Consider the following 26,624-nt stretch of genomic DNA (forward strand, 5'->3'; position numbering starts at 1 on the left):
GAATGAATGAATGAACTCAGGAAGGGTTAGGTAGGGAGGCTATTGCCTGATGGCTAAGTATGTGGCACAGGGATTAGGGCAGGAAATAAAGTCCAAATTCCCCCTTCTGGTGAAGAGGTTGCCCCATCCAGCCAAGCTGTGCTCCCTCCAGGCTCAGTGGCATATCTGAAATTTATCAAAGGCTGGACCAACCAACTTGGTCACCTGGTAGCTTTGTGGACGTTCATCTGACATCTGTTGGGACTCAGGAGGCTTTGAGGCCAGAGCCACAGAGCAGTAGGTTTGGAAAAAGAAGTCAGAAATTTAAAGTCTGCTACTCAGTTCATTGAGAGGGTTGACTTTTTCTTGGGAGAAATGGCAGAAAGAGTATCTGACAAGCATGGCTGCTGGCTCAAAAGGCGGGTAATAGTAGGAGAAGGAAGACAACCAGTTCCTAAACAGGTCAGGGATCTGTGTTTAGACAAGGTTACCAGATCCTTAAAGAGAGGCCCCTCCAGCTGGGGGATGAGATTGGGGGAGACTGGGTGTTGGGTGGGGGGCGATTAGCCAGTGATAAACACTCCTGGGCCTGTGGTTTGCTGATCAGCCCCTCAAGTCCTGCCCAATCTGGGGCTCTGCCTCTAGGCCTCCTTGGGTTTGATTTTGTTCAAAAGAAAACCACAGTCCAAATTGGAGTCACTTATGTTAAGGCTCACATCAGTAAACCAAGACTTAATACCTAACCTAACTGCACTTTCAACCCTCCCAGGAATGTAACCTTTAACCAACCAACATGGAATTTCCTGGTCAGCTCTAGGAAATTTACTGATAGACCCTTTCCAAGGAGGACAACCTTGCCTAAAACAATGCATTCCTTGCTAATAATTTCCTTTTTTCCTGCTCCCTCTCTGCCTTTAAAAATCTTTCCTTCTCTATAGCTTGACAGAGCTCCTTTCTACTTGCTAGATGGGATGCTGCCCAATTCACGAATTGTTTAATAAAGCCCATTAGATCTTCAAATTTACTCGGGTTAATTTTGTTTTTTGTTTTTGTTTTTTTTTAAATTTAATTAAATTAATTTATTTGACACAGAGAGCAAGAGAGAGAGAGACAGAGAGCAAGCACAAGCAGGGAGAATGGCAGGCAGGGGAGAAGCAGGCTCCCTGCTGAGCAAGGAGCCCAATGCGGGGCTCCATCCCAGGACCCCGGGATCATGACCAGAGCCGAAGGCAGACGCTTAACGACTGAGCCACCCAGGTGCCCCTAATTTTGTTTTTTAACAATTTCCAGGGAAGAACTTGATGTTCTTCCGGAAATGGCCTCACTCTGGTCTCATTCATGAGATGGGTTGTCCAGATGTCCAGCTGGCCCACGTAGAAAGGCTTTGAGCAGAGCCCTTTAAAAATAGATTTTTCTAAAGCATTTCTTCCACATCCTTTTGACTCTGCAGACCAAAGCCCAACCCAGATGTGGGCATGTTCCCCAGCAGATGAAAACGCCTAGGACCTCTCTGGGCCCGGGAGGAAACTGTACTGCATGTCACTGACCTCCTGGAAAGGAGAGAAGGAGACGAACTTTACATGAAGAAAATAAATGTGCCTGAGTAGCAGTTTGATAAAGATCAGCAGGCAGGTAAGATGTGAAGCTGGGGCTTGAATCCAGGTGCCGGGTCTAAATCTACCTGTATGACCCCCGGCGGCCTGTCCCAGAGGAGCAGACAATCCCGGTGAGGAGACATCTCAGGGCGCCGCTCCACTATGAATAGCTTGGCTGGCTCTGAATGTCGGAGCTTCAGGTGTTCAGAGGAGGGGAAATTCGTCAGGGCGGAGGGAGTCTCCAGAGAAATCCATGAGGACAGTGGTCAACTGAAGCCCCAGACGAAGTATGGAAAATCACATAAAGGAACCTCAGAATTTGGCCCACCCCTTCGGTTTCAGTCAGAAAACACTTCTACGTTTTTCAACTGAAAGCATATTTATTCGCCAGCACTGGCCCCTGGCCCTTGGTCTCTGGCTTGGAAACAAAAGGGGGTTGTTTGGTCCCTGGGCTGGGATGTTTGCTCACAGATCATGATGTGTGTTCAGAGCATCTGGTTTGGGAAAGGGGGTGAGCACTTGGAGGGTGTGAGTGTGGGGCCGCCTCGAGGCTCTGCTCAAGCCCACGTGATGCCTGCGTTCACCAGTGCTGGAAAGCAGAGGGGGAGGCGCCGGGCCCCCCTGGCCTCCCGTGCACTTGGAGGGTCATCGCAAACCAGCATCCTGGAGGTGGTGTAGACCTCAGAGGTCACCTGTCCTCACTGTCCCTCTCCTACACTGTCCTCCTGACACATGTCCTTCGCTTCAGTCCCTTCCGGCACAGGGAGCCCACCGCCCACGAGGGGAGTCCGTCTCCCGTTGCATACATAGCTGCCATCACTGGGGAGCACTTCCTTCTTTCTCTCTCTCTCTTTTTTTAAAGATTATTTATTTATTTGACAGAGAGAGACACAGCGAGAGAGGGAACACAAGCAGGGGGGAGTGGGAGAGGGAGAAGCAGACTCCCCCCTGAGCAGGGAGCTCGATGCAGGGCTCGATCCCAGGACCCAGGGATCATGACCTGAGCTGAAGGCAGACACTTACTGACTGAGCCACCCAGGCGTCCCCCTGTCTCTCTATTTTAAAAAGATTTTATTTATTTATTTGAGAGAGTGAGTGAGAGAGAGCACGAGCGGGGCAGGGGAGATGGGGAGCAGGCAGAGGGAAAGGGAGAAGCAGGCTCCTGCTGAGCAGGGACCCTGACGTGGGGCTCGAACCCAGGACTCTGAGATCATGACCCCAGCTGAAGGCAGATGCTTAACCGACTTAGCCACCCAGGCGCCCCTCTCTCTCTCTTTAAAAAATATTTTTATTTGAGTGTAGTTGACACCCAATGTTACATCAGTTTCAGGGGTACAACATAGTAAGTCCACTTCTCACTGCGTTATGCTGGGCTCCCCACAAGTGCAGTCCCCATCTGTCACCACACAACATCATTACAGGATTGTTGACCGTATTCTCTATTCTGTCCCTGTTATTCCCGTGACTTAAGCACTCCTCCTCTCATCTATAATCTGCTTTGCCGTCACCTCCCACACCCTGGATCTGGTTCTGCCCAAGGGGGATAGTCATGTCATTCATTCCATAAATATTTTAGGGGTGCTTCCTTTCCTATTGCTGGGCACTGTGCCCAGGCCTGGAGATGAGGATCCCCGCGGGTGTGGATGAGATGGATGAGTGACAGGCGATTTGTTTCAATAAAAAAGTCACCGCCATCCACTTAGTTGCTCAGGCCAGAACCTGGGTGTCATCTTTGAACCCTCTCTTGCCTAACCCCATACATCCTGTCTGCTGAAAAGTCTTGTCAGCTCCACTTCCAAAATCCTTCCAGTATTTATCCTTTCCTTTACAACTCCCCCCACCACTCACCAGCGCCCAGCTCCTAGCAACCACCGTCCCTCCCCTGGACCACTGCTCTAGCCTCCTTGCTGGTCTCTGCGTGTCTCTCTCGTTTCTCTATAACCCATTCTCCACAGAGCAGCCGGAATCAACCTTTAAAAACAATGGCACTCTTCTTCCCAAAGTCCTTCAATAGAGTTTTCTTTAATGTAAGTTTTTCCCAAAGTGCAAAGTATATTCAAAACACACACCTTGAGGCATTGTCTCATAGTGAACACACCTATGTAGCTAGCTACCAGGACAAGATACAGAACATTTCCAGCCCCCAGGAGGCCCTCTTGTGCCTCGATCTGTCCCTAGCCCTCCAGCCAGAGTAACCACTATTTTGACTTCTAAGCCATTGGTTAGTTTGTCTTTCTATATACACAATTACAGAACATGTACTCTCTTGTGTTTGGTTTCTTTTTCTCAACATTTCATTTTCTGCGTGGTATAGAGTGTGGATTTTAGTCTATGTGCAAAAGTAAATACATGAAATCTCTTGGAGGGGTACAGCACATCGGAAGGCTATTTGGAGGATCTACCATAGCCGAGCGTGTGCATGCCTTGTGATCTAGCAACTCCTAGGTAAATATCCAACAATTATGTGGGCATGTGTTCACAAGACATGTACAAAGATGTTAATATCAGCCTCAAACTGGAAACCATCAGGAGAGCATTATTATTGCTCCATTTTACAGATGAGAAAACGGAGGCTCAGAGAGATTGAAGAATGTCTAAGCCCTTTCTTGCTGCTATAACAAAATACCAGAGACTGGGTAGCTTATAAACAATGGAAGTTTCTTTCGCACAGTTCTTGAGGCTGGGAAGTCCAAGATTAAGGCACCAGCAGATTCGGTGTCTAGCAAGGGCCTGCTTTCAGGTTCATGATTGGTGCCTTCTTGCCGAGCCCGTAATGTGCTGGAAGGGGCAAAGGAGCTCTCTGGCCTCTTTTATGGGAGAGCTAATCCCATTCGTGAGGGCTCCACCCTCATGACCAAAGCACCTCCCAAAGTCCCACCTTCTATCACCATCACATTGGGCATTAGGTTTCAACATATGAATTGAAAGCAAAGAACTTGCCCAAGATCACCCACTTGGCATAATGCAGAATGAGGATTCAAACGCAGACAAGGCCCCACCAGGGCTCTGGTCTGTCTCTGCAGCCTCTCTGGGTTCTTCTCCCCTCACCCTTCGTCAGTCCTGATATGTGGGCCCTCATGCTCCTGACTAATTAGCTAGGCTTGTGCCTTTCTCAAGCCCTGCCCCCCTTTTAACATTTTTAAAATTTTAGAATAGTTTCATATTTATAGAAAATTTGCAAAGATGCTTCAAGAGTCCCTATCGATCTCTTACCCAGGTTTCCCTATTGTCAACACCCTACCTCACCATGGCACATTTGTCACAACTAAGAAGCCAACATTGGCATGTTATTATGGCCTAACCTCCATATTTTATTTGGATTTCGCTAGCCTTTCCATTAATGTCTTCTGTTCCAGGCTGGCATGCAGAATGCCACATACATTTAGCATCATGTCTTCTCGTCTCCTCTGGGACAATTTCTCAGACTTGCCTTGATAGTTTCGTGCAGTATTGGTCTAGGGTTTTGTAGAATGTCCTGAAACTTGGGTTTGTCTGCAGTTTTTCTAATTTTTCTAAAGGGTGATGGGTTCCTGGAAGGAAGACTACAGAGGTAAAGCCCACTTCTCATCCTATCATTTGGGGCAATGCAGTCCACAGGACTTATCACTGATGCTGTTCTCCTTGATCACCTGGGGAAAGGAGAAGGTACCTTTTCTGAAACATCGTTCCACTGAAAAGTTACTATTCTTTCCATCCTTCCCGTACTTTGGAAACAAGTCACTGATCACAGTCCCTGTTCAAATGAGGGGAGGGCCAGTAAGCTCTACCTGCTAGAGAGAGAGTAGCTACCTAGATTATTTGCAATTCTTCTGTATTCATTCGCTCATTCATTCATTCAATTATTCGTATGGCTATGGACTCATGGATATTTATTTTATACTTTGGGTTATAGTCCAATAGCACATTATTTCTTTTGTTGCTTACCTTTTTCCCGTTTCGGTGACTGGGAACTCTTTTAGCTTAGCTTTTTTATCTGTTTCACATCCCTCATCCTTTTGTTTTTTAAAGCATTTTCTGGATGCCCCAGGTTCATCTTGTGTTCTCTCTGCCCTAGCCCTAGAATTGGCCATTTCTCCAAGGAGCCCCGATTCCTTTCATTGGAAACATGTAATACAGACCAAGGTCTGAGCACTGGGCTGTCGGTGCTTCTAGTCCCTGTTAGCAGACAGAGCTAGGAAACATGCACACGCATTCTAACCTGTGTGTACGCACATATACACGCACCTACGCGTATATATACGCATATCCATAGTTATTTCTGCACCTGTCATCTGTATCTAAATGAAGATAAGCAGGAATGCATACACTTCCTTGTCTCAGGCCAGGATGCAGGCACGCGCAATTTCAGAACTGTTAACCCATATCCCCGTGAGGAACAACCGGGCTGCCTCTGGGGTTCAGCAGTTAGATACAGTTCCTTTTGTCTTTAGCCTTATGGTTTCTAGTTCAAACACTGTTTCCCAAAGTTATTTAGGTCAATTCCTCTCCACACCCCTCCCTGCCGCACCCCAGCCGCCCCCCCGCCCCAACCCCACTGCTTACAGTGAAGTTATTTATACATTTAGATTCTTTTGTCACAGTCTGGAATCTTCCAACTTTCTGGATGATTTTTTTAAAAAAGAGTTTATTTATTTGACAGAGAGAGAGAGCACAAGCAGGGGGAGCGGCAGGCAGAGGGAGAGGGAGAAGCAGGCTCTCCGCTGAGGGATGCAGGCTCCATCCCAGGACCCTGGGATCATGACCCGAGCTGAAGGCAGATGCTTAACGGACTGAGCCACCCAGGCGCCCCTCTGAATGATTTTTTTATTTTTTATTTTATTTTTTTAAAGATTTTATTTATTTGAGAGAGAGAATGAGATAGAGAGAGAGAGCATGAGAGGGGGGAAGGGTCAGGGGGGGAAGCAGACTCCCTGCTGAGCAGGGAGCCCGATGTGGGACTCGATCCCGGGACTCCAGGATCATGACCTGAGCCGAAGGCAGTCGTTCAACCAACTGAGCCACCCAGGTGCCCTGAATGATTTTTTTAAATATGCGTATGTTAAAGCTCAATCTTTGGGCTGTCAATTTCTACCCATTTGGCAGTTGCTTAGCATTCTGTATCTACCACTCCAGGATCCTGCAGGATAATCCCATCACCTAAAATTCCCCCAGGCCTCCCCTCTGCAATTAACCACCTACCCCTTCCCCAAAACCCTGTCAACCGCTCATCTGGTTTTTTCGCCCCTACAGTTTTGCTTTTCCCAGAATGTCATGTAAATACAATCACACAACATGTAGCTGTTTTGATCTGTGTTCTTTCACCTAGCAAAATGCATTTAAGGTTTCTTCATGTTGATGTGTGAATCAATAGCTCAGTCCTTTTATCACAGAACAGGATCCCATTGTATGGGTGTTCCACAGTTTATCCATTCACCTACTGAAAGATGAGGTGGTTGGGTCCAGTTCTTGACGACGATGAACAAAGCTGTGGTAAACATTGGTTTTTCAGCAAATAGGTTTTTGTGTTACCCGAAGTTTTAATTCTCTTAGGTAAATTACCTAGGAGTGTGATTGCTTTGGGGTCAGATGGCAATTCTATGTTTAACTTTGTAAGAAGCTGCCAACCTGTCTTCCAAAGTGGTTGCACCGCTGTGCATTCCTCACCAGCAACGAACGAGCATTTGGCGTGGTCAGGTTTTCTGGATTTTAGCCATTCCAATAGGTAGGCAGTGATATTTAACAGTTGTTTGCATTTTTATTTCTTTAATGGAAAATTATGTTGAGCATGTCTTCATACGCTTGTTTGCCATCCATAGGTCTTTTTTCTTTTTTTTTTTTTTCCTGTTTAGATCTTTTGTCCATTTAAAAAATTTTAAATGTCAATTTTAAATTTAAAAAATGTGTGTTTTCTTATTTTGAGTTTTAAGATTTCTTTCCTTATTCTGGATACATGTTCTTTATTAGATGTGTGGTTTGCAAATATTTTCTATCAGTTTTCGGCTTGTCTGTTAATTCTTTTACTGGTGTCTTTCACAGAGCAAAGGGTCTACTTTTGATAAAGTCCAATTATATCGATTTTTCTCTTGTGGATCCTGCTTTTGGTATTGTATGTATGTAAAATTCATCCCCAAACCAAAGATCATGCAGATTTTCTTCTGTTTTCTTCCAGAAGTTTTATAGTTTTGGGTCTTCCAGTTAGGTCTATGATCCATTTTGGGTTAAATTTTGTACAAGGTGTGAAGCTTGTTTTCCACTTGATTTTGTGGCGCACGGACATCCAATTATATCAACGCTATCTGTTGCGAAGATTCTTTCTCCACCGAATTGCACAGCTCCTTTGTCAAAACTCAGTGGACTTTGTTGGTGTTGGTCAGTTTCTGAGCTCTCGGTTCTGTTCCTTTCGCAGAACTTTTGCCTCCTCAGATCCTTGTAAGGCTGGCTTCTTACGGTTTAGGGTCTCAGTGGGAATGTTACCTTTTCAGACGAGGCTTTGCTAGTCACCCACCTAAACTGGTCCCACTTCTCTCCTCCGTGTTATGTCACACAATCATGTCCTGTTATCTCTGGAGAACTTGCTAGCACCTGAAATAGCTTCTTTTTCTCTTTTTTTAAATTGAGGTATCCTTGGGGCACCTGGCTGGCTCAGTCAGGAGAGCACGTGACTCTTGATCTCTGGGTTGTGAGTTTGAGCCCCACATTGGGTGTAGCGATTACTTAACTAAATAAACTTAAAAACATAAATTGAGGTATACTTGACACGTAACATCATATTAATGATCTTCTTTCCTTACCTATGTAAGGCACCTGTGGACAGCTATTCCCTTCGTGCCTGGAATGGTGCTTGGCTCAGGGTTGGTGGAATAAAATAATGATTCAGTTTTAAATTTTATTATTTATTTATTTATTTACTTATTTATTTATTTAGTAAACTCTACCCCCAACATAGGGCTCGAACTCATGACCCCAAGATCAAGAGTCACATGCTCCACTGACTGAGCCAGTCAGGTGCCCCACTCTCTCACTCTTTCAAAATTAATTTTTTGGGGCACTCAGGTCATGATTCTGGGGTCACAAGATCGAGTCCCCCATAGGGCTCCCTGCTCAGCAGGGAGTCTGCTTCTCCCTCTGACCCTCCCCCGTCTCGTGCTCTCTCTCTCTCTCTCATTCCCTCTCAAATAAATAAATAAAATCTTAAAAAAAAATAAATTTTTTTTATCGTGGTAAAAAATGCAAATGCAATTTACCATCTAAATCTTCTTTAAGTATACAGTTTAACAGGGTCAATTATGTTTGCGCCATGGTGGAGCAGAATCTCCAGAACTTTTTCATCTTGCAGAACTGAAACTCTGCCCCCCTTCAAGAGGAGCTGCCCTTTCCCCCCACACCCCAGCACCTGGCAACCACCATTCCACTTTTTCTTTCTATAAATTTGACTATATTTTTTTCAAGGTTTTATTTTTAACTATCTGTACATCCAACACGGGGCTCGAACCTACAACCCCAAGATCAAGAGTCACACGCTCCTCGGACGGAGCCAGCCAGGTGCCCCTCTATGAATTTGACTACTTTAGATACTTCATATAAGTGGAATCATGAGATTATACACTTTTTGTCTGTTTGTGACTCAATTCTCTTTTGATTGTTGTTTTTATGCAGACATGTGTCTCTGTGTGAGGTACTTTTTACCTAGGTGTGCGTTGGTGAGTTCAGAGGGACAGACGCTGTGGACAGGCACTCTGCTTGGCCAATGCACATTCTTTCACCTGCAAACTTACACATCCTTTTCACTTGTTAAAACAACACTGTGCTGTGTCTTAGCATGTTTGTTTGGCTCTTCACCTCTGGGCATTTCGGACTGTTATCAATTTTTCAGAACCGTAAATAGGAGTACCATGTGCATCTTTGTACATTGCTTTTTATTTGGGTAATTTCCTTCCAGTGAATTTGCCCAAAGCAGAATACAAGGTCAAGTTTTGTAGGTCTTACAACAGTCAGACTATGATTCAGACACTGAATCAACTTGTAGTTCCACCAATTAGGTGTAAATGTTTATTTCCCTCCTCACAGCCCCATCAACTTCGAGTTTTGTCAATTTAACGGAATTTTTGTTAAGTTTCTGGAAGACAGAGTATGATCTCTGATTGTGTAGGGGTGTGACTAATTAAAAAACAAAAGCATACCTGGTTTCCTATCATATCCATGAACAAAATCTGAAGCTTTTAAGTGGACAACTGTTTCAGATGATCATGGTATGACCATCTTGTAATCCTGGGATGCTCTAGTACTGGGTAAGAAAAGTGTTCAGGCCAAGGAGCTACTAGCCCACTGAACTCTACAAGGGTCAGATCATACAAGAAAATCCCCTCCTTCTCTATCCTTTCTTCACCTGTTAAAACCCCCTGTCCCCTTGTGGTCCCAAGGCTTAGGTCTTTTGTTTTTTTCCTCAGTGAGTCTAGCCAGTGGTTCTCTTATTAGTTTCACATTAGCCTCATCTGGGGAGCTTTAAAAAAATACTCATTCCTAGGCTCCACAGGGATTGAGATTTATTTGCTTTGGAATGCATCCTGGTCATCTGTATTTTTATAAAAATCTTCCCAAGTGACACTAACGTGCAGTGAGGGTTTCCAGCCAATGCTTACCACAGTTACTGCTTAATAAATGCTTGTTGAGTGACTTACTGATTTGAGACAGATTTCTGAAGAGTTCTATTCTTTTTTATTGAGATATAATTCACACAACGTAAAATCCATCCTTTTAGAATGTGAAGTTCCGTGGTTTTTAGCATACTCACCAAGTTATGGAACCATCATCACTATTAAATTTCAGGACGTCTTCATCACCCCCAGAAGAAATCCCACACGCATGAACCAGGACTTCTCATTCTGCCCTCACCCCAGCCCCTGACAGCCACTCATCGACTTACTGTCTTTATAGATTTGCCTGTTCTGAACATTTCATATAAATGGAATCATGGCCTTGTGCGTCTGGCTTCTTTCACTTAGCATCATGTTTCCAAGGTTCAGCCATGTTGCAGCGGGTATTAGATCTTCATTTATTTTTATGGCTGAATCATAGTCCATTGGATGGATATACTACTTGGTTTATCCATCCATCAGCTGATGGACATTTGGATGGTTTCCAGTTGCTGGCTATTAATGTTGTTATGAACGTTCATGTGTAAGCTTTTGTATGAACATATGCTTTCAGTTTTCTTGGGTATATATCTAGGAGTAGAATTGCTGGGTCATATGATAACTCTCTGCTTAACCTTTTGAGAAGCTGCCACACTGGTTTTCAGTGTCTGCACCATTTTACAATCCCATGAGTAATGTGTGAAGGTTCCAATTTCTCTACATCCTCACTAACAATTGTTATGATGTTTTTTTGATTATAGCCATCCTAGAGGGTGTGTGAAGTGGTATCTCATGTGTGTTTTTTTTTTAAGATTTTATTTATTTGCGAGAGAGAGAATGAGAGACAGAGAGCATGAGAGGGAGGAGGGTCAGAGGGAGAAGCAGACTCCCTGCTGAGCAGGGAGCCTGATGTGGGACTTGATCCCAGGACTCCAGGATCATGACCTGAGCCGAAGGCAGTCGCTTAACCAACTGAGCCACCCAGGCGCCCTCTCATGTGGTTTTGATTTTGATTTACATTTTCCTGATGACTAATAATGTTAAGCATCTTTTCATGTGCTTATTGGCTATTTGTATATCTTTGGAGAAAGATCTATCCAGATTCTTTGCCCATTTTAAAACTGGGTAGTCCTTTGTTGTTGAGTTACGAGTTATTAATATTCCAATATTCTGAATATTAGGGCCTTATCAGACATGTGATCTGCAAATATTGCCTCTCATTTTGTGGGTTGTCTTCTTGCCTTTTTGATAGTGTCCTTGGAAGTATAAAAATTTTAAATTTTGATACAGTTCAGTTAATCTACTCTTCAGTTAATCTACTCTTTCCTTTGGTTGTGTGTGTTTGGTATCAGGTCTAAGAGACCATGCCTAATCCAAGGTCACGACGATTTATACCTGTTCTTTTCTAAGAGTTTTATAGTTTTAGCTCTTATATTTAGGTCTTTGATCTATTTTGAGTTAATTTTTATATAAAGTGTGGAAGTCCAACTTTATTCTTTTGTGATTATCCAATCATTCTAGCATAATTTGTTGAAAAAAGTTGCTCTTTCCCCACTGAATTGTCTTGGCACTTTTGTTGAAAATCAATTGACCGTAGATGTATGGATTTACTTTTGGATTCTTAATTCTATTCCATTGATCCATATGTCTATCCTTATGCTAGTACCACATGGTCTTGCTTAACGTAGCTCTGTAGTACGTTTTGAAATTGGAAAATAGGGGCGCCTTCGTGGCTCAGTCGTTAAGCGTCTGCCTTTGGCTCAGGTCATGATCCCGGGGTGCTGGGATCGAGCCCCACGTCCAGCTTCTGGCTCGGCGGGGAGCCTGCTTCTCCCTCTGCCTCTGCCTTTCCCCCTGTTCGTGCACTCTCTCTCTCTCTCTGTATCTCTGTGTCTCAAATGAATAAGTAAAAAAAATCTTTAAAAAAAAAAAAGAAATTGGAAAATAGAAGTCTTCCAAACTTTTTTTTCCCTACAAGATTGCTTTAAAGATTCTCGGTTCTATCCATTTCCATATTAATTCTAGGATCAGCTTGTTAACTTCTGAAAAAGGGCAGCTGAAATCTTGATAGGGATTGTGTTGATCTTATACCAATTTGGGGATTATTGCCATCTTAACAAGATGTCTTCCAAGAACAAGTCATCCATGAACAAGGATGACTTTCCATTTATTTAGGTCTTTAATTTCTTTCAATGATGTTTTGTAGTGTTCAGTGTACAAGTCTTGCACTTTAAATTTATTCCTAAGTATTTTATTCCTTTTGATGCTATTATAAATGAAATTATTTTCTTTTTTTCTTTAAAGATTTTATTTATGTATTTGAGAGAGAGAGATGATAAAAAGAGTCATCTAGATAAAAGTCAATGTGACCAGCAAGTCTCTCCCCACCCTGGTCCCCTGGTTTCCTTCCCCTTAGGCAACCACTATGCTCATTTCCTGGGAGACTGTCTATAGCTGCTTGCCCGCCAGAAGGGCAGAGGTGAATAGTTGCTCTGGAGACCGTATAGCCTGCTAATCCTAAAATATTTTCTATCTGACCCTTTATAGAAAAGGTTTGCTGATTCCCTTTTTAGTCTTTTATCATTTCAAAGGATGCTGCTATGATACGCTAGGACATCTTTGTATATATGTCATTTTACACAGTGAATTTGGATGGAAGGAATGCTCTTAAGTGCAATGGCTAGGTCTTAGGGTCTCCGTCTCGGTCACACTGGTAGGTATTACCAAGTAGCTCTCCGGAGAAGTTGAAGCAATTTAGACTCCCTCCGACAATGCATGCTTGGGCTTGCTTCCCACAGCCTCGCATTAACAGTGCGCTAATAATTCGGCTTGGGCCTGCTTCCCACAGCCTCGCATTAACAGTGCGCTAATAATTCGACACTTGCCAATCTGATAAGTGAAACCTGGCACTGACTGTACTTTTAATTTGCATTTTTCTCATTATGGATAAGGGCTAAGCATCTTAAGTCTAAAATTTTAAAACACCGAAACACCGAACAACTCCTCCCGAGGCCTTCCCGGTCCAGGCGACTCAGGACTCGGGGGCCTGGTCACCCGCTCCCCGCGGGACGCGGGGCGTGGCGGCGGGAGGCGGGAGGCGGGAGGCGGGGGCGCGGACCCCTCGCTGCCCCCCTTCCCTGGCTGGCCGCGGAGCCCCGCCCCGGGTCCGCCTCCCGAGGGCCTGGGCGGAGCTCGCGGGCCGGGGGCGGCGCCGCGCTGCCTGATTTATTCCCGTCCAGGAGCCGGAGAGAGAGCCCCGCGGTGTGCACGGCCCGAGCGCCCGCTCCCGCGCCCGCGTCCCCACGGCATGCCGGGCCCCCGCCTGCTGGCCGCGCTGTGCGGCGCGCTCCTCTGCGCCTCGGGACTCTTCGCCGCCTCCGGTGAGTCGATCGCGCCGCCCTCTGGCCCTCGCCCCTCCTCTCCGCGCCGTTCGGAAGTTCGCCGCGCAGCCCTCCCTCCACCTCCACTGTTTACAAACTTGGCCAAAGAGCCGGGGCCGTGCGGAGGGGCGACTTCTCCGGCTGCGCCCCGGCCGGACGCGGGGATGCGCTCGGCCTCTCCTGCGGTCTCCGCGCTCGGGCGTTCTGGGCGGTGATAGAGGCTTGAGAGTGGGGCGGGGACTCGGGACACCGGGTGACAGCCCCACGGCCCCCAGGGATGGGGCTTACACATAACAAAGGAATCTGCTGTGTCGGGCCTCTCTTTTCCCATCTGTAAAATGAGGCCATTGAACTGTGCCCGACTCTGGAGCGTCTTCCACCTGGAAGTTAATGGGACTCTTGTATTGACAAGTCTTGTCCAGCTAACTTTCCCTGGCTACTCCCTCGCAAGCTCTGGTCGTTGGAGTTTTGCATCCCCGCTTGTAGGTGTCCGGTGGGATGAGCGAGGACCGGGAAGGCGGAGGAAGGCGGAGGAAGGGGATGGGGCTCTGGGTGGGGCCCAGGAGGAGGGGGGCGGCAAGAGCCTGGGGAGGGACTTGGAGAGGGCCGCCCCTGAACTGGTGGCTTCCGACTCCCTCCCGCGGCCTTGGCGTGCCGCTGTATCTTCCTTGCTCCTCCTCCCCCGCCGAGGAGGCCTCCCGCGCACAGCTGGGCCTCCGGCGGGCTGGTCCTGGGGATGCCCCATTTCTTCACCGTGGGGCCCACACAGCCTGTCGCCTCCAGGGCTTTGAAGAGGTACCCGTGGTCGGCGCGCTTCGGGCACCCCCTCCCTCATTTTCTCAAAGAAAGCAGGGGTGGGGGGGTCAAAGCTGAGCCCTGGCGCTGTCTTCCTGCCACAGTCCGACCCCCAGGCCTGGAGCCAGAACCTCAAGGGCCCTCCAAGCTCGCGCACACTTGGGGACTCGCAGCTGGTGGCTGTCCAGCGACCCTGAGACCCAGCTGGGTCTTTGAAGTCCCTTTCCACTCCTCTCTGTCCCCACAACCTGAGCCCTGGCTAATGTTCCTGGGGAAATCACCCAAAAAGACAGGACTCTGAAATCGCCAAGGCGGTTTTGTAGAGGGTGATCTGGCTTTTCCTGAAAAGGGGAAAGTACCAGGACTGTTGTGTGCAGGTGAGTCAGCCTAAGACCTGTGCTGGGGTGGGGGTGGGGGTAGAGGCCACCTTGCACTGTCCTTTTTTCCCCAGTGGACCGCTTTGCCCTGGAGCAGAATGGAGAGAGGGTGCGGTTGGTTGGGGAGAAGGGGAGTTGGATTTTGTTGGGACAGGAGCCCAGGACTCTGGTCATTCCCAAGCCTCTGTCTGTGGCCGGGCCCGCAGCCTGCCAGGTCAGGGGAGGGGATTAACCTGCTATTTAAAGCCACTGACTAATAGCTCATTGGGAGCCGCCTGCCATAAGCTCCCAGGCGCAGCCCAGGCGGCGCTCGGGGCTCTAGTTCTCATTAACGGTGTTCGCTGTTCCCTCTGCTCCCTTCTCCGGAGCTGGCCCAGCTCTCTGGAGCTTTGGGATTTCAGGAGCCCACCCCCCCCCCCCCAACCTGGGATGGCATGACTCTGTGGGGAGGAAAAGCGATTTCTCATGTCTTACCCCACATGATGGGCTAGGCCCTTCTGGGATGCGAAGGTCAGCTAGGAGATCCCCTACCCGCCTGCCGGCCTGGTGGGGTGCACCAATAGCTCAAATCTGCCCCCCAGGCCCCCCCCCCCCAGCCTGAAGTGGTGTGGTCCTCTCCAGCCCTCCTCCTCCGTCTGCGGTGGTTCCCAAATCTGCTTTCCTCCTCACCTCTTCACCTGAATTCCTCCTCACCAGGAGGCCCGTGCAGCCTCTTGCCTGAGACACTCCTGTCAGATTCCTACCCTGGAGCCCTAGGGATCTTTGTGTAGCCCCAGGACACCTCCCTGCCCCAGGGGAGCCCATCCACAGCTCTGCAGAGGGCCTTTTCTCCATATTCTCCTTTCCAGAACGGGAAATGGCTTCCCCACTCCCACCTCACCCTTGAGAATCTCTGATTTTTTTTTTTTTCTTTTTTCCCCTGGTGGACAACGGTGGGCAGCTGAAGGAAGGTTAAGGGTCTGCAGGATGGAAAGTCTGAACTTGTCATTCCTAAGGTCCCTGTGGGTCTGGCCCCTACCTACCCTTTCTGCTCTGTCGTCCTGTTCTCCAGCTTGCCATGGCCCTGTGCTCCTGCCCTTCTTTAGAACATTCTTTCCTCACTCCCCATTCGGGCACACTCCACTCCATCTCTTAGACCCAGCTCACCTGTCCCCGCTGCAAAACTTCCAACTCTGGCAGAAACCATACTTCCAGTGGCCCTTTATGCAGGCTTCTGTCAGAGCTGGTGATGTCTCTTCATCACCCAGTGACTGTCCCTCTCTTTCCAGTGGTTTCTTGAGGCCTGGACCACACCTGGTTCCCCTGTCTCAGCGACCCAGCCTGCACATGATAGCCCCCTCCTGCCCCCAGTATTTACTGAATGAATGACTTGCTATTCTTGAGTCTGAGCTGGTGACATTGCAGGTGACTTCTGTGACTCTAGCCAGTGCCTGAATGGTGGGACCTGCTTATTGGGCCAGGACAACACCCCCTTCTACTGCCTGTGCCCCGAAGGCTTCACGGGCCTGATCTGCAATGAGACAGAGAAAGGTATCTGCCCTGGGCCCTGCGTCCCTCTCCGCCCCCAGCTCCCAGCTGCAGCCCCGGCTGCCGGGCCCAGTTCATCCCCGAGTGGGCGGTGGTCCCCGGCACCTCTCCCGTGGTGGTCAGCCAAAATTTCCCTGGAAACTCCCCGTGCCACTTGGAAAGCCCGGGCTTCCCTCACTGGGACCGATTCGCCTGCACCTGACCCTTCTTGGCGGCAGGCTGGCCCAGGCTCCCGTCAGGCAGAGGAGGGAGGGAGGGGATGGCAGGGGGAGGCGGGCAGGGGGCTGAGTTTGCGCGGAGGGTCCTTTTGGGGCATCCGCTGCTGCCTGTCTCCGTTCCCAGCTCCTTCCTGATCCCCTGCACAGCTTACCTGCCTCTCCATCCCTAGGTCCTTGTTTTCCAAACCCCTGCTACAATGATGCCGAATGCCAGGTGACTGGCGACTCGCACAGAGGGGACGTCTTCACCCAGTACATCTGCAGGTGTCCTCACGGCTATACAGGGGTCCACTGTGAGATCAGTGAGTACCTGGGGGAGCCTGCTCTGGTGGGGGAGGGCCTCAGCAGCCCAGGCCATGTGCTGGCCTCATTCCCTGCCTCAGGACCTCCTCTGGTAGATTGGGGGTAAGACAGAGCCTTAGTTAGCGGTTCTGTTGTCCTGGACTAGTCCCTGCTTGGCTTCTGTCCTCAGACTGCTGGCCAGGCCTGATGTCACTGCAGGGGAGTGAAGGGTGCTGGTGGCCCCAGAGGTCAGGGAGTGCTGCTGCCTGGGTCACCACGAACCAGACACACAGCATTAGGGTTAAGTCCTGAGAGTTTTCTACCAAGAGGGGAAAACACATTCTGAATCTTAGGGCCCAGGAGGTCAGTAAGTAAGGCTGGGGCCTTGGAGTCTGACAGTTCCTGGCCCAAGTTTGACTGCGGCCTCATCACAGAGCTCAGGGAGGAGGGAGAGGCCTGGGCAGGCCGGGCCGTCCCCTCACGGTCAGGCGGTCAGAGGCCCGGCTTGTGCAGAGGGGCTGACCTGCCTGGCTTGCCTGGTTATCCACTCAGCCACAGAATGGCCCTGGGTGGGTGCCCAGCCTCCAGTGCTGGCGGTGGCTGTCCACGCTGTCCTCCCTCCTGGCCCAGCTGGAGTCCCTCCCACCGAGCTGGGACTCGTCCTCGCCTGCTGCGGGCGGGCGGCTGAGTCCGCATCTCCAGGGCGTCCAGTTTCTTCGGTCCAGTGGGTCTGCCGCTGAGCATCTTGGACAGGGGCAGACGGTTCCCCTTCAGGCAGATGTGGGGATGCTCTCTGAGGTTTGCGGATCTGCAGAAGGAGGAGGGGCTGCTGGGCCAGCTGGGTGGGCGCTGGGGCCTGGGGAGAGCACCTCAGAGGAGGCGGCATGGAGGGCCTGTCCCTTGGGCTCGGGGCTGAGGCCGATGTCTTTTGAGATCCTGGGTGGAGGAATGTGTGCATGTCTGTGTGTGTGCGTGTCTGTAGTTGGGGGGTCACTAAGGCAGACAGCCCTGGGTGGGGCCAGGTGTGCCCACTAATTACTGTGCGGGGAGCCAAGGTAACCATGGGCGTGCCCGAGTTGGAATTACCCACCTAGCCTTCAGCTTTCGGCCTGGGGTCTGCCCCAGGTTGGATGTGGCAGCTCCTGGGGCAGAAGGCAGGAGGCAGCCGCAAAGTGGGGGGAGCCCCCAGAGGGACCATTGCAGCCCCTCCTTGTTAGGTGGTGTGTTGCCTTGGAGCCCACAGGGACCCCACAGGCCCAAAGAACGCACAGTGGGGTCCCTTAGAGTGTGGACATGTGAGGTGTGAGGACCTGGTTGCAAATCCTGGCTCAGCCCCTGGCCAGTTCTGATCTTGGCTGCATGGCTGCACTTTCCTGGCAAGAGTGGCCTAGCACCGAGCTCAGCATGAACCTGGGCTGTTGTAGCAAGAATAGATCTATCCCTGGCTTCTCTGCATGGGGGATCTCTGGGGGATGAGAGGGGCTCGGCCCCCTAGGACCACATCCCTGGGGTAATGGTGAAGGTGATGGCCCCTTGGCCAGGGGCAACTTGGCGGATGGCTGGTTTAAGACCAATAGTTGGAAGGAGCAAAAAGTAGGAGAGAAAATGGAATGGTATTCACGCCACACCCAGAAAAGTCCTGCCAGTGGGGTTGTAGAAAAGTCCGGGCAGATTTGCTTATTGCCTTTTTTTTTTTAAGATTTCATTTATTTATTTATTTGAGAGAGAGAGACCTCAAGCGGGGGGAAGGGGCAGAGGGAGAAGCAGACTCCCCGCCGAGCAGGGAGCCCGATGCAGGGCTCGATCCCAGGACCCTGGGATCATGGCCTGAGCCGAAGGCAGACGCTTAACGACTGAGCCACCCAGGCGCCCCATGGTTTGCTTATTGCTTTATGTCCTGTACAAGTATTGGTCACTGCCAACTGGGGTGCCCCTTCTCCCAAATCTGTCCTGGGGAAGCCAGGGGTTGGGCTGGATATGGCGGTCCTCCGGGTGGGCTGAGGACACTGAAGAAGAGCAGGTCACACTGGAATTCCCTCCCACCAGTCCGGTCCCTGCCCCCACTCTCACCCCCCCGCTGCTGCTTGACGCCCCGTGAAAACAAGACCATCTACCACAGCCTGACAGGAGATTCTGGCCGCCAGTCCCAGCAGTGCCACGGGTGCCGGCCTGGCCTGGCCTGGAACCTTCGGGCAGCCCTGGGTCCCAACCCCCCATGGCTGTCTGCCCCTCCCACCCCCCCCCCTCACCATGCACCTTTTCTTGGGCCCTGAGAGTCCTTTCCGGTCTCTGCTCTGGGTCTCGGCAGAGGCCACACTGTGTTATTTTCTGGTCCTCTGGGGCCCACGTGCTTGGGTGGCCGCCTGACGGCCGCCTCCCCCCTCTCCCCTCACCCCTGCAGCCTGCACCATGCCGCTCGGCATGGAGACGGGCGCCATTTCCGACTCGCAGATCGCTGCTTCATCTGTGCACTTGGGCTTCATGGGTTTACAGCGCTGGGCCCCAGAGCTGGCCCGTCTGCACCGCACGGGCATCGTCAATGCTTGGACGGCCAGCAACTATGATAAGAACCCCTGGATCCAGGTATGGAAAGAATGGCTCTGGGGCGGGCGGAGTGGTGGGGGGGGACAAGGTGAGGGGAGTATGCCTGCATTTGGGAGGTCATAACCGAGGTCCAGGTAGCAAGGTCGTGGGTTCCCATAGGTGAAGTATCTGTAAGTGGAGGGCAGTCTTGCGGGGGGCGGGTGGGGGCGGGGCTCCTGGAGTGGTGGGGCCGGATGAGGAGGAGCAGACCCCAGGCCGTGGAGGGGCTGTTTGCACTGGATGAAGCCTTTGGGGGCCTCGTCCCTCTTTGTGTGTGCTTCCCTGAGCACTGGGCCCAAAGCTCTGAGAGGCCCCCATGAGAAAGCCCCCCTCCTTTCTAGGTAGGGAGGGTGGAGGGAGTCTAAAGAACCCAGGAGATAAGGGTACCGTCCTCCCTCCTGGGGTCCAGGTGAACCTGATGCGGAAGATGCGGGTGACGGGCGTGGTGACACAGGGCGCGAGCCGCGCAGGCAGTGCTGAGTACCTGAAGACCTTCAAGGTGGCCTACAGCGTCAGTGGACGCAAGTTCCAGTTTATCCAGAGTGCAGAGGGGACAGGAGACAAGGTGAGGGCTCTAAAGAAGGGCTGTGGTCTGCACCCGCTGGGGCTCCAGAGCTATCTGAGGGCTCCCGGTGGAGGGTACGCTGGATGATTAGCCATGTGGTGGGTCATCAGTTGCCTCTTGGTTCCCAGAATTTGGGAAACCCACGTCATGCCCATGTTCTGTGGTTCCTACCTTATAGATGAGAATAATGAAACTCAGAGAGCTTCAATGATCTGTTGAGGGTGGCTGTAGTCGTGGAGGTAGGATGCGTTCTGAGCATTCAGGGCTACCATGTACGTTGTGCAGGTTGTATACTGCTCAAGGATGTCATTACTAAGTGAGCACCATGCACGATGTGGACATCATAGGTTTGTGTACTTCTGCCTGTGGGGGAATTAGTATAACAAAGTGTCTTGAGAAAGGAGTGCCTTTTCCTAATTTGCAGAGGCACCCTATAGATGATGGGTGGCCCTGTGTGAAAGCGGTTTATGCCCACGCCCCATGATGACCAAGAAAGGTGTGCGAGGGGAATCTGTGTTGAGGGCTGTGGGTGGTCAGAGGAAGAACTGGCCCCCTGCTGGCTCTGCTAAGCCCCATCTCTGCCTCCCAGGCCTGACGAGGGAGGTGAGGCAACCCCAGGGAGCTGGACTGCCCACACTGACCCATTCCTCCAATCTGCTTTCCCCCTAGATATTTGTGGGTAACATGGACAACAATGGCCTGAAGGTCAACCTGTTTGACTTCCCTCTGGAGGTACAGTACGTGAGGCTAGTGCCCATCATCTGCCACCGGGGCTGCACGCTCCGCTTTGAGCTCCTTGGCTGTGAGCTGAATGGTGAGTACAGGGGGCTGTGGTCAATGCTGAGAAATGGGCTTCTCTGCCCGCTTCCTTCTCAGCCAGGCCGAGCTGGGTAGGACGGCAGCAAGGCGGGGGACCTGGGCTCCCACAGGAGATGCCCACGGGAGGGATCACCTGGCTCTCAGAGCGCTTGCCTCCGTGTTTGTGATCTGCCAACCCTTGGCATTTGGGTTGGTGGGAGGAAAAAAAAAAAAGACACCCTTTCAGTTGTCAAAGTATTTTCTGTTCTTCTGATTGGTTCCTTGAGCTTCTAGAACATGTAGCATGAGTTCTGTTTTACAGACGTCAGCTCCATGAGGTCAGGGAGTTTGTTTTCTTCACGGCTCTAGTCCCAGTGCCTAGAAGAGTGCCTGGATTGTAGATGTTCAATAAACATTTAATGAACGAGTGAATGAATACAGAAAGGGAGGCCCCGATAAATTATTTATCAAGTGCACACAAGCTGGTAGGTATTAAAACTTGGTCTAAATCCCTGGGCTTTTGACACCCACCCACTTAGTGCTTCTCTCCCCCCACCCCCGCAACCTCCCCCAGACCTCCTGTAACTCATCATTTAAGAGAAACGTGGGGGCTTCTAGAGTCCTAGGGCTGGAGCTGATGCCTTTCTGCTGCCCTTTCCAGACAGAGTCCCAGATGGGAGGGATGGGGCGTGGGGGGCACCAGGAAGAGACCGGTTTTCTGATGAGCCAGGAAAAAGTCATCACTGGCCAGGTCAGGCGGCAGGGGCTGGGCTGAGCAACTTTGTCTCAGCCCGGGGCTCTCCCGGGGCTATTTCCCTCTCTTTGCAGACACAGCGCCACCTGCTGGCCGCTGGCGGAACTGTAGGGCTCGCTAGGCAGAGCTGCAGAGCCAAAAGGTGGCTCTCTGCCTTTTCTTGTCTTACTCAAGACCCGTCCTTTTAAAGTGTGAATTTAAGTCATCGCATTCCCTCTCCCAGGGTCATTGCCTTTTTGAGCCTTATTGTTTAAATGGGGAGTTACAGACTGCCTTCTGCTAAAAGGACATTTAAGCTACTGGTACAGGACAGGTCTGGGGGCTCTGCAGCCTTTGGCTATTAAAGTTGCCTGCATGGTTCATGGTCCTATCCCAGCCGGCTCCCTCCTAGGCCAAGAGAGGGCGAGCCTGGCAAGCTGTGGAGGCTGTCCTGTCTGCTTTCCTCAAGATCTGGATCTTCTCCTTTCCCTAATCGGCATTCCAGTGGGCTGGTGAAAGTGTTGGGGTGTGTGTGTATGTACACGTGTGTGTGCGTGTGTGCACATGTGTGGTGCTGAGGTCTGGGCATGAGGACTCCCCTGTTGGGATGGCTTTTGAGTGGAGACTTGAATGACAGAGCAAGCCCCATGAAGAACTTGGAAAGAGCATTCCAGGCATGTGAGGAGCTGGCAAGTGCAAAGGCCCTGGGGCATGCTGAAGGATAGAAGGCTGGCCAGTGGGGCTGGAGCCTAGAGAGTGAGGGGAAGCTTGCTGGGTAGTGAGGCTGGAGAGGTGGATGGAGCCAGATGAATTGGGCTGTATGGATCATTTTAAGGATTCAGATCTTTATCCTCAGAACAAGGAGCAGCCATGTGGGGGTAGGGGGAGTGCTAATAGGACAGGATTGGAGTGTGTCTAGAAGGGATCCCTTAGGCTGTGTGGGGAGAATGGGGGCAGAGGGCCATCGTGGGTGAGGGCAGTCCTGTGGGAAGATAAGGTGGCTTGGGTCAGGGTGGTAGACTGGCTGGGTTGGGTGGGTTACAGTCCTCTACTCAAAGTGAGCTCCGAGGACCCAGTAGTGTGAGCATCACCTGGGGGCTTGTAGAAACACGGGCTCCAGCCCCACCCTAGACCTGTGGAAACAGAATCTTCATTTTAACAAGATCCTTGGTTGGTCTACGAGCAGCACTCCTCCCTGGGGCCCTTCCCAGGGTCACATAGTGAGGGACGGAGCGGAGAGTCCTGGCCTTTGGCTCAGTGCCCCTCCCAACGGCATTTCCCCTGGAAGCCCTGACTTCGTCAGGAGGCCCAGGAGTGAGGGGGCACCAACTTCAGGGAAGCAATGGATCTGTAGAGGGGTCCCCCTTGAGCCTAGGATCATGGCATCCTTTGCAAAGCTGCCCCAGGCCTGAGGCTTCCCGGGAACACCCCGCCTCCCAGCCCAGTAGCCTCTCCCCGTGAGAGGAGCGGGGGGATGACCTGGCGAACACCCCTCACAAGGAGGTGGTGCGATTAGCAGGTGGATATCGACACAGCTGGAGGCAAAGTCTTTAGTGGCCGAGTGCAGGTGTCTGGGGAGACGGTGGTGTAAGCACCATATACTCCAGCCTGCTCCCAGCTGGATGCGGGGGTGTCCAGGCCTGCTTCCCCCACCCCCAGAGGCCCCCAAAGGACAGGCAGAGCGGAATGAGGATTCCGCCAAGCGTGAGACACACCCATCGTTCTCTCGGGAGTTTTGTCTCCTCCTGTCCCCCCCTAACTGTTCCGGCCACCTGCAGGTGGGGATGACTGTGCCGAACAGCTGGGCACGTTGCTGAGTGGGGCAGGCCTGTGCCCGGGCCCGAGTGACGGCACCCAGAGTGGTCAGCGTTGAGTGTGAAGGCCCCCTGGGGGACTCCGAGGGAGGGGCTGCTGGGCAAGGGGACAGGATCCGCCCTGAGCCCCGGGGGTTCTGACTGCTCTCATTTCCACCTGCTGGAGGACAGCCACGTCCCCTTCATCCCCGGGTTACCAGCAGGTAGGCCTTCATGGCTCTGGGAGGGGGCGTGGCTGGTGGCAATGATGTCACATTGGCTGGTGTGGTCATTAGGAGTGTGTGTGTGTGTGTGTGTGTGTGTGTGAGAGAGACGTGGGCACACTGCTTACTGTCTCTCAGCCTGCTTCCTCGCCTGCAGAATGGGGTTACTGATACGGCTTTCAGGTTCCTTGTGGTAGATGAAATGGCAGAAGTGAGCCCTGGATCAATGGGATGCTTGTTGCTGATGTTCTTGACAAAAATCATAGGCCTCAGCCTTGTTACATAGCAGCTGGACCGTAGGAATGAGAGAGAAGGGCTGAGTCCCATGGAGGCCCAAGGCCCGCCCAAGTGAGGTGGTCAGGGCAGGCTTCTTGGAGGAGGTGTCTCATGAGTCAGGCCTCGAAGGCATGGGGGAGGTGGTGGCAGTGCCTGCCCTCGTGCAGAGGGGGCAGGTGGTGGGGGATCTGGGAAGGGCAAGTCAGGGTCGGGGTGGGAACGGAGAGCGGCTGGCCCAGGTGAGGAGTCGGTGAGGTGGGCAGAGAGAAAGCACAACGGTTGGCTCTAAAACCAAGAGGCTGCCTGGGGCTGGTCAGGATGCACAGCTCCTCCCCGTGGTTGCCTCATGCTGTTGCTTCTGGGAGGCTGCGGGTCCTGACCTCCGTGACAAACCTCCTTGTTGGCAGGATGTGCTGAGCCCCTGGGCATGAAGGACAACTCCATCCCCGACAAGCAGATCACGGCCTCCAGCATCTACAGGACCTGGGGCCTGAATGCCTTCAGCTGGTTTCCCTTCTATGCGCGGCTGGACAAGCAGGGCAAGTTCAATGCCTGGACCGCTCAGACCAATGATGCCTCTGAGTGGCTGCAGGTGGGTCGGGGTGCAGGGCTGCAAGGCTGGGGTTGGGTGGGATCTATGGGGTTGCTGATCTTTGACCTCCGCCCAGCCCAGGCTTCTGCCCCCCGAGAGGAAGTGTCTGAAAAGCCTTGTTTTTCTTCAGATTTGTTTTTTTTCCCCTCCCACGCGCCCCACCTTCTTCTGACTCTGCAACTCCCGAAGGGGAGGGTGGGGGAACTCAGGGCTGCTTGCACCGAGACAAGGCCCCAAGCCCCAGGCCGAGGAAGGGGTGTGTGTGTGTGTGTGTGTGTGTGTAGGAAGGGGTGTGTGTGTGTGTGTGTGTGTGTGTAGGGTAGGGCCATCCCATCTTCTGACTCTGCAACTCCCGAAGGGGAGGGTGGGGGAACTCAGGGCTGCTTGCACCGAGACAAGGCCCCAAGCCCCAGGCTGAGGAAGGGGTGTGTGTGTGTGTGTGTGTGTGTGTGTGTAGGGTAGGGCCATCCCCACCAGCTGCCACAGGGTGACAAGGCTGAGCCCATGGATAGGAGGGCAGGACAGAGGAGGGACACCTGACCCAGGCAGGCACACCTCAGGATTTCTCTGCCTGACTCGGCGTCTGAGAACACACCATGGGGCAGCCCTTGGATTTCATGAAATTGGGAACCAGGAGAGGCACAGAAAACTGGAGTGTCCGCTGGTCTTAGAGATGAGGGAACCGTCCCGGCAGGGTGAGGATTTGCCTGGGCCTCCCCTGCTGTTGGCAGCAAGCCAGGTGTGCAAGCCGGGTCTTGGGACTGCCTGTCCAGAGGCCTCTGGCAGGCTCCCCAGGATGGTCAGGGACCGGGGGCAGGAGGTTTGTCTCTCGGCCCCCAGTCGCCATCAAGTCTGTGGAGCCGGGTTCTGTGAGGAACTGCCTGCATTTGGACTCGTTCGAGATCCCTGCCAGGCTGCGGACAGCCCCGCAGGACCCCGCAGGAGCCGCTCCAGGAGCTCTCCTGTCCTTGTTCTCTTCGTACCGGGGTGGGGTGCGGTGGGGATCGGCTGCAGGTTGGCCAAGGCCCAGGCTGTGAACTCTAGCTTCACTGCAGCGAAGTGTCTCCCAGAGCGTGACAAAGTAGGTGACAGGGTTTATGTCCGTGGTCTAGATGAGGAGGTGGTGCAAATGAAGTAGCTTCCCCCAAACTAGAAGTCAGGCCCCAGCCTGTCTGCCTTGTCCCACTTTACTGGAGAGAATGGTCTACACAAAGAAAATGTGGTTGGTTTTCCCTGTAGGTTGACCTGGGTTCCCAGAGGCAAGTGACCGGCATCATTACCCAGGGGGCCCGAGACTTTGGCCACATCCAGTACGTGGCAGCCTACAAGGTGGCCTACAGCAACGACAGCATAAACTGGGCCGAGTACAGGGACCAGGGGGCCATCGACAGCAAGGTGAGTGTCTGGCTGGGGGCTCTGAGGGGAGGTGGGGGGGGCTGGCCCTGGGGCCCTCCTGACAACCCCTCTGCCTCCAGATCTTCCCTGGCAACTTGGACAATAATTCCCACAAGAAGAACATGTTTGAGATGCCCTTCCTGGCTCGCTTTGTGCGCATCCTGCCCGTCGCCTGGCACAACCGCATCACCCTGCGCGTGGAGCTGCTGGGCTGTTAGTGGTCAGCCTGGCCGGAGTGACCGCAAGGGCCCCTTACCTGGTCCTCCTGGCCTGCTGTTGGCCCGCTGCCGCCTCCACCACCCCACCTCCTGACTGTCGGCAGCTGGCGGTGGGGGTTTCAGCCACCTCGCCTTCCCCCCTGCCCCGCCCCTCCCCCTCCCCCGTGGCCCTGGCACCCACCCCTCCTGCCCTCCCATTCTCTTAGGCACTGCGGGAGTTGAGTAGGTCTGGGACGGACAGGGAAGGGTAAAGTAGGGAGTCGGGGTTACCTGCACCTCCCCGGATCCCTGGTTCTAGTCTCTTGTGTTTTCCCGACACTCGCTCCCGCACCCCACATCCCACGTTCCCACGGCCCCCGGAGGAAGCCCTGAGGCGCCAGGCTGGAGGATAACAGTCTCCTGTCCCTCAGCACGATGCTGCCGCTCAGAGCTGCCACCTAGTCCCCGACACGTCCCCCTTATCTTCCTGGAGACCTCTCTTGACCCTTGGCCTAAAAAGAGACAGAATGGGGTGGGGTGGGCGGGCTTATGGAGAGAAGGGGTGGAGGTGGGTGGCCTGGGGGGGGCACCCTCTGTGCTGGTTCTTTCCCCCAGAGTACACAGGCAGCTTCCAAAATATATTTATGTCACCCCCTGGAACTCTTGCTGGGGTTCATCATTGCTCCGTCCACATGGGCTTTGG

The 26,624-nt window shown here is 52.1% G+C and overlaps 1 protein-coding gene across 1 annotated transcript; it reads left to right on the forward strand.

Moving 5' to 3' along the window:
- Positions 1 to 1,439: 1,439 nt before the first annotated feature.
- On the forward strand, positions 1,440 to 26,581 carry MFGE8 (milk fat globule EGF and factor V/VIII domain containing). The gene is made up of 10 exons (XM_036072709.2): positions 1,440 to 1,611; positions 13,426 to 13,566; positions 16,143 to 16,268; positions 16,654 to 16,785; positions 19,167 to 19,348; positions 19,758 to 19,913; positions 20,583 to 20,727; positions 24,145 to 24,329; positions 25,569 to 25,724; positions 25,805 to 26,581. Exons 2-10 carry the CDS (start codon positions 13,494 to 13,496, stop codon positions 25,940 to 25,942), a joined length of 1,293 nt encoding a protein of 430 aa, XP_035928602.1. The 5' UTR covers positions 1,440 to 1,611; positions 13,426 to 13,493; the 3' UTR covers positions 25,943 to 26,581.
- Positions 26,582 to 26,624: the final 43 nt, after the last annotated feature.

The sequence above is a fragment of the Halichoerus grypus genome, chromosome 8, assembly GCF_964656455.1.
Source record: "Halichoerus grypus chromosome 8, mHalGry1.hap1.1, whole genome shotgun sequence".
In the NCBI taxonomy this organism is placed as follows: Eukaryota; Metazoa; Chordata; class Mammalia; order Carnivora; family Phocidae; genus Halichoerus; species Halichoerus grypus.

Excerpts from the sequence above, each read along its gene's own strand:
- MFGE8 (XM_036072709.2), top strand. The coding sequence starts at position 13,494 with ATGCCGGGCCCCCGCCTGCTGGCCGCGCTGTGCGGCGCGCTCCTCTGC. Across the intron at positions 19,349-19,757 it reads ATAAGAACCCCTGGATCCAG|GTGAACCTGATGCGGAAGAT; the intron begins GTATGGAAAGAA and ends CCTGGGGTCCAG. Across the intron at positions 19,914-20,582 it reads CAGAGGGGACAGGAGACAAG|ATATTTGTGGGTAACATGGA; the intron begins GTGAGGGCTCTA and ends CTTTCCCCCTAG.